Genomic DNA, 7,630 nt, shown 5'->3' on the forward strand with positions numbered 1-7,630 from the left:
TGATCACCTGGAGGGCGCGGAGAGGTGGATTCGACAAGCTCAGAGACCAAGACATAATGACGCTGCAAGCAGAGAAGGCACGGCCTGTGCTGCAGGCCTGAGAGCGCGGAAGACCCAGTAAAGGACTTGGAAGCACAAAAAATAAAAATGGAAAATCAGTCATTGTTCATGAATACTATTTGTTTGAAAGACAAGAGCTTTGCTCAGCTGGCGTGGTTCAGTGGTCAAGCGTCGACCTATAAAACAGGAGGTCAGGGTTCCATTCCCCATCAGGGCACATGCCTGGGTTGTGGGCTCCATCCCCAGTAGGAGGCAGCCAATCAATGATTCTCTCTCATCATTGATGTTTCTATCTCTCCCTCTCCCTACCTCTCCGAAATCAATATATATATTTTAAACGAGAGATAAGATCTCTTATAAAATCTCATCCCTTGAAAGGGAAAATAATAGAGATTGCTCTTCCCATTGAAACCCAGCTCTTGAGGCTCCCCAAACTCCAATCACTATCTGTGGAATAAACTGACTATGGCAGTGAAAATGGCCCAAATGCAACTTTCCCTAAAGAGGAGAATAGGGCCCAGGTATATAGACAGCTGTTTTCCATCGCTCCCTCGTGAAGTTAAAGGTGGGAAGGTTCCTGAAAGGAACTAATTCAAGTTGCACCTGGCTTTGGGTGGTGGTTTTGGCACTCAGGTGGTTGTGCTAAGGCATGGGATTGGTATCTTGGAGCGTCCGAAGTCACACCACCTAAGAAGCGGAGTGTTTCCTGTCTCCAGCATTTGTGGGAAATCCAGAAACACAGGGCATGTGTGGGCAGCCTCAGGAGCATTGCTGCGGTTTTTCTGAGCCAGAATCTAGCCCATGCCATTCTGGAAATGACATCTGAGGGAGAAGGTCCCAGGAGTCTGCTAAGGTGTAGATTTGGCCAGAAGTTCTCCTTGACTCTGTTACCCTGCTCCTGGCTTTTCCTCCCGAAGAGCTGGTGTTGTGCCCCACAGATAGAGGATGGAAGTATTGACTAGTCCTTTGAGAGTGAGTGTTTGATGAAGAGCCTACCGTTTCCTAAACCGGATCTGGTACGAGAAGAAAAGACTGGGACGTCCAGCGTGAGCTGTAGGTGGCCGAGGATGTTGGAGAGAGAGACAGAGCCTTTTGCCCCTGAGACACCAGCTGGTCTTTGGCGCAAACTTATTTGACTGAGGCTCATGAACTTGGTCCATTCTTCTCAGAATGCCCTGCTCGGACCAAGTGAACCCAAGGATGATGCCTCTCTGCTCAGAGAGGTGCCCCCGGCTTCGTGGCCATGTTCAGATGGCAGCCTGTTCCTCCTTGCCATATGGGGGGGATAAACAGCTGATCTCCTGGGCGACAGTCAAGGCAGTTTTGGTTAAAACACAACATTCTGTGCTGACTTCCTAAAGCACAACCACACCCTTCTTCATTCAAAATCCCTCCAGTTAAAGAACATGCAGAGCAATGGCTCTCTGAGAAAATGCCACCCAAACCACAAGCTGTGAGGCCAATCAGGTGGCTTGCAGCACAAGTCATTTTCTATTTTCATCCTTTCTTCGCATGTCTTCCTTTGAGCAATATGCTGCTTAGGTAACTCGACTGCATAAGGACTAAAGGCTTTCCTTTCCAACAGATAAAAGCCAGAAGAGGAAATTTGAACTTAATATTATTTCCTTTTTTGAAAAAGGTCTCAGTGCATCACTTTGATGCAGCAATTCCACGCCTAGAAGTTTTTTCCTAATGAAATAAGATATGTACAAAAATCTCCATCTGAGCTGCCCATTGTAGCATTGTTTATAACAGTGAAAACTTGGAACCAACAGAAATGTCAGTGTAATGATTAAATAATGTGTGTGGTAATGTAGCCTTTCAAAAGACTGAGGTAGTTTGTAGTTCTCATGAGGAAAGGCCGCTAAAATATTAGAGGGAAAATGACTTTGAATTTCTGGTCTAGCCTGTAAGGAAAGAAATGGAATCAATAATTAATAACCTTCTAAAACAGAGTGAGTTCACTGGTGAATTCTACCAAATATTGAAGGAAGAAATTACGCCATTTCTCTACAATCTCTTCCAGAAATTGGAAGCAGAGGGAACACTTCCTAACTCATTCTACGAGGCCAGCATAACCCTAAGCTCAAAGTGAGAGAAAGACATTATAAGAAAAGTGTAGACCAATACAAGTTAGCATAGATACAAAAGTCCTCCACAAAATATTAACAATTTGAATCCAACAATATAAAAAAAGACGTATACACCACAACTGAGTGGGACTTATCCCAGGGGTGCAAGGCTGGTTCAACATTTTAAAAAATCAATTAATGTCATCCATCACATGAACGGGCTAAGGAAGAAGAAGCACACAAGCAGATGGATAAATGCAGAAAAAGCATTTGACAAAATCCAACATCTGTTATGATAAAACTCACAGCCAACTAGGAATAGAAGTTATCAACTTCTTCAACTTGATAAAGAATATTTACCAAACAAACAAGAACTACAGCTGGCATCATGCTTAATGCGGCCGGGGGGGATGGGGGGGGTATTGAAGCTTACCCACTAAGATATTTTTTATATTTTAAATGGGATTGATTCTATCTGTAAGTACTAGAGAATACCCACTGGCCACTTTGGGGTTGGAAGTCTGACCTGGTTGGCTCAGGCCCCAACTCTGTAACCATTAACCTCTTCCCTTAATTAACATCAATGAACCTGTCATTTCCCATGATCTGTCCTATGGATCTCTGAGCCCGAGGGTCTCGCCTGAGCCGGGCGTGGCAGCTCCCGCTGATGTGGAAGGAGGAAGGCTTGCGCCTCCCCTCCTCACCTTCTGGATTCCCTCACTGGCTGAAGCCGAGGGTGAGTCCCTTAGCGGCTGCCTCACAACCAACCACAGATATTTCAAAAGCAATTCACAAGTTTTAATACAAACCAGTCTACATTCATTTCTAAAAGGCTTGTTTCCAGGGGGGGGAAAATTAAAAAATATATACACTAGTGTCGATGAAAAATATCCATCCTATGGAAGCGTTTATAAGAGTTTATTTGAGCCAAATTTTTGAGGATATGCCCCAAAGCAAGATCTCAATGGATTGAGAAAATGCTCAGGAGAATAGCGGCTTATTTTACACATTAGAATCAAAGGAGGAGACATAAAGAGAGTCATGTGAAATTCAAGAGGGGTAGAGTAAGAGGGCGGGAGCAAGCCAACTGGGGAAATCTCTAGAATTGGATAAAAAGCAGAATGGAGAAACACATATTTCTTTTACATTGGAGGGTTCAGCGCAGTTAATAATGAACATTTACAGCACATAGCGATGGCATGCAGGGAACAGGCTAACAGTGAGGGGTTCTCTGAGCTGGTGGCCTTGTGCTCTGATGCCTGTGGTTGTGCCTCAAAGGGGCCTAGAAGAGAAAACTATCTGACATTTCAAAGGTGTGTTATCCTCGATGCATAAGAACAATGGACAGGGCTCACTTCAGGAAAGATGGACTTTTGCTAAGGAAGCTGTGGGCCTAGGACGTGCCTGCCCTCCCCGGCCTGCCCAGTTAGGGATTTAGGATCAGAACATCCTGTGTGGTTACTTTTGGTCACGGAGTCTGTAAGGCCTGCCACATGGGCTGCCCCTGAGCTTGTCAGGTTTATTGCATAGTCCCTTTTGCAATCACGCCAGTAAAAACCTCACGGGAGAACTAGGGCAGGGAGTTAAAAGGAGACATGGGCTGTGTCCCCCAAGACTGACTCTGGGGCCAGCTTGAGGGCAGGCATGGGAAGAGGTTCCAGGGCTGGGTGGGGACTCTTCTCCATGTTCAGATCCAAGAGTAAGGCTCCCCCACAGAGAGAACCCAAATGGAAGCTGCATATTGGGTGATAACAATGTGTGGGTGTAGGTTCGTCAGTTGTAACAAATGTATCACTCAGTATGGGATGTTGATAGCAGGTGAGGCTGTGCATGTGTAAGGGTAGCGACATAGGAACTATCTGTATTGCTGTTCAGTTTTGCTGGGAACCTAAAAATGCTATAAAAATAGTTTGTTTTTTAAAAATGTATGTTCTCAGTAACACATATATGATCCCATTTATGTTAAAAACCACACACACACACACACACACACAACTATATCCATCTATCCACGTGTGTGTGTGTGCGTGTGTGTGTGCGTGTGTCCGCATGTATTTGTATATACCAACTGATCCCAGTGCTGCTATCAGGGCTGATGTTGGAGGATGAGAGAGCCACCCTTGCTGTACTCTATAGTCTGTAACATTCTAGCTTTTGACAACGAGAACCTACTCACTTATGTAAATAAGGCCAAAAAGGGGAGCTTGGCCCTAGCCAGTTTTGTTCCATGGATAGAGCGTCGGCCTGTGGACTGAAAGGTCCAGGGTTCAATGCTGGTCAAGGGCACATGCCTGGGTTGTGGGCTCGATCCCCAGTGTGGGGCGTGCAGGAGGCAGCCAATCAATGATTCTCTCTCATCATTGATATTTCTCTCTCTCTCCCTCTCCCTTCCTCTCTGAAGTCAATAAAAAAGGGGGGGCGCTGCTCATCTCTGCTTCCCCCTTTCAAGGGGACATTACAGGGTAATGTTGCCTGGAATAGTAAAATGCATATATGTATTCCTGAGAACATACATATTTTAAAAGCACAATTATTCATTCAACAAATATTTCTGAGTGTCTCGCCTGTGCCAGGCGTTCTGCCAGGCCTGGGCTACCAGCATGTAGGGGAACCAGCCCCCGTGATCCCAGTTCAGGGTGCAGGCAGCACCCAGGGAGGGGGAGAGTTGTCTTTTAAGTTTGTTTTCTCCCAAACGGCACAAGGTCTGCATCGTTTGGGAAAGCTAACTGTGATTCCTCCTCCCCAGAGAAGCCGTGCGGAGACCCGCCTTCGTTCCCACACACCATCCTGCAGGGACGCACCGGCCTGGAGATGGGGGATGAGCTGCTGTACGTGTGCGCCCCGGGGCACGTGACGGGCCACCGCGAGAGCGCCTTCACCTTGCTGTGCAACAGCTGCGGGGAGTGGTACGGCCTGGTGCAGGCCTGCGGGAAAGGTAAGCCGCCCTGGGCCGGCCGCCTCCACCTGCCCTGACGCGGTGAGCCGAGCGTCACGTGGTGGGCTCGTCTCCACGAAGGTCCCTCTGAAAACGTTCAGACCTTTCCCCTGAGTTCGGGACCGGGTGACATGGCCACCGGGGTGTTCCTGCAGCATTTCCAATGCAGGGTATCCATGCCTGAGCTCCTCATCTTTGGTGCTGGGGGTAACAGGGAATAAAGCCCCCTCTTCTTCCTAAGGACAGGGTTGACCTTGGGTTGACTTTCTGGCTTATTTCCCTGGGAACCCGATCAGATGGGATGCCAGCTGTGATTCCAAGCAACAACCTTATGGTAAAATGAGGCCTGATGGGAGGACCGGGGCAGGGAGGACTGTCATGAACACAGGAGAGGAGCCCCAGCTGTGGCTTCCCTGTGTGCGGTGGTTCTTGGGACAGGGCGTGACCTTGTGGGGACCCTGATAAGAGCTACTGGCTCTGTGGGGCATGGGGTTTGGAAACCAGGTGAGTCCACAGCCATGCATGCAGGTCCTATTCCCTGGCCCTTGAGAAGTCACAGGGGTGTCAGGGGTGGAGCAGGGAGAATCACTCCAGGACAGCTGTGTGGACAGCTGTGTGGACAGCTGTGTGGACGGCCCCCCATGACAAGAATTGCCTGCCACTGCCCTTCAGCCTTGGGCTACTACCTGGCCCGTAGGCTGTGGCAGCCATGTGAGTCCAAATGTTAAGACTAAAAAGGCTTCTGATGGGCATTGAACTTCCAAAACCTGATCAGATTGATTTGGTTATTCACATAATGTAGGGTTTCTTTTTTACATAAGACCTTCTTAATGAAGGTGCTGCCAATATTCTCTCCCATGGCTTTTTCCTCTTGGAGTGTCTCTTAAGGAATAATGGTTGTTTTTAAATTATTGTCTACTTTGCTACTTCTCATATTTTCTGTGAACCATTACATTTTTTTCCTAGTCATTGGCAGACTGATACTTTAGTAAAATGAAATAATATAAATGAAATAATATAAAACTAAATTAAACAAAGATATTCAAAATAGGAGCTCAATTTTTTTGTTAAATTAAAAGAATAAAATTCACCTGTCATGTTGTTTAAAAAGCCTCTAGAAACTTCCTCTCGGTGTACCTACTTGCCTTGTTGCATACCGGTAACAAAGGGATACCGACTGGGACAAGTTCTAGAAGCATGAGTGGAGCAATCTTCTAGCACTTTCCTTTGTGTCAGTTCTGATCGTTCACCTGTCTCAGAAAACCAGGCAGCAGGCCCAGCCCGAGTTCCTGTTTGTTGCATCACCTCAAAGCGCACCCATACTCACCGCAAGATGGTTCATGAGCTGGCTTTCTCCTGCTCAGGCACCGAAGCCACACCATCCCCTGAGCCACACCTACCAGCCAAATGACATGTTTACTGGCCCCAGTAGAGCGAGAACTAAATGCGGGTTTTGTGTGTCTGAAATGGTGTTTATTTTCTCACTGCAAAGCAGAGTTGTTAGAGCTTTCAGCTGCTGGGCAGGAATCTTGGTTTCTACACTTGGCTGAGTATACAGACCGTTACAGTTTTCAATACTCTGTAGGTTTAATAGTTAACGTCTTCGTGTCGTTATAAGTGTGTGTGTGTGTGTGTGTGTGTGTGTGTGTGTGTGACAAGAATACCACCACCAGGTATTTCACTCCCTTTTGCATGCATTTTTCCAGTGAACATCACCTTGTTTAAGGGAACTGTTTGAAATTGGAGAAAAGTCATCTTGGGAGAGTGGGTCAAACAAGGGTTTTGGAGTTGGCCTCACCTGGGTTCGGGTAACAACATTCCTGGTACCGGCCGATTGGCTGTTCCTTCATTCACTCACCCTACATCCTTCGCTTGGCCCGAGTCCTCGTCGCTGTGTGTGCAAAGTTGGGCAAAAGTGCCCCAACCCTAAAGAAAACTCTAGTAACCGGCTGCCTCAAAGGAGGCAGATGATGAAGTAGAAGGAGGGGCGGTGTCGCAGAAGGCGACATTTTTAAAGGAAGTGTGTGTTTGCAGATGGAAGAAGTGCTCAGCGACCTTTGGCTTCGCAGTCTGAGAAGGTCCGGGCGGCCTGGTACTTTCAGTGAGTGTATGGGGAGCGGGCCACACTGCCGTGACAAAGGCTCCGAAAGGCCTTTAAGATCTTCCACCCAAACCCCATGGCTTCTGCTTGCACTTCCTAGTCTGTAGATCGGGAAAGTGAGTGACACCTCACCCGACCAGCCCCGCTACCTCTGAGCTCAACAGCAGATGGGCGGCCGCTTCCTCTCCAGGCCTGTTGCAGCTGTGGAAGCGGGGCACCTTCCCCAGTGAGGCCCTGAGAAAAGAGTGGTTGTCAACCAGGCCAGACGCTCTGTCCTGGGACTTGGTTGTTGTTCTGTTCTTTAACAGCTTTGTTGACGTGTAATTGGCATCCGGTAGACTGTACCCATTTATTTATTTATTTATTTTTTTAAATATATTTTATTGATTTTTTACAGAGAGGAAGGGAAAGGGATAGAGAGTTAGAAACATCGATGAGAGAGAAACATTGATCAGCTGCCTC

At 47.3% G+C, this 7,630-nt stretch overlaps 1 protein-coding gene across 1 annotated transcript in view; it reads left to right on the plus strand.

Annotated features, from left to right (window-relative positions):
* The window catches only part of SUSD5 (sushi domain containing 5), a gene marked incomplete at its 5' end in the record, with an annotated part of 38,949 nt that overhangs the window by 17,121 nt on the left and 14,198 nt on the right, over positions 1-7,630 (plus strand). Inside the window, one exon of the mRNA XM_014548379.1 lies at positions 4,879-5,067. Within this exon, the coding sequence (XP_014403865.1) occupies positions 4,879-5,067 (189 nt within the window). The remainder of the gene's footprint in view (positions 1-4,878; positions 5,068-7,630) is intronic.

This window comes from Myotis brandtii, unplaced genomic scaffold, assembly GCF_000412655.1.
Source record: "Myotis brandtii unplaced genomic scaffold, ASM41265v1 scaffold506, whole genome shotgun sequence".
Taxonomy (NCBI): Eukaryota; Metazoa; Chordata; class Mammalia; order Chiroptera; family Vespertilionidae; genus Myotis; species Myotis brandtii.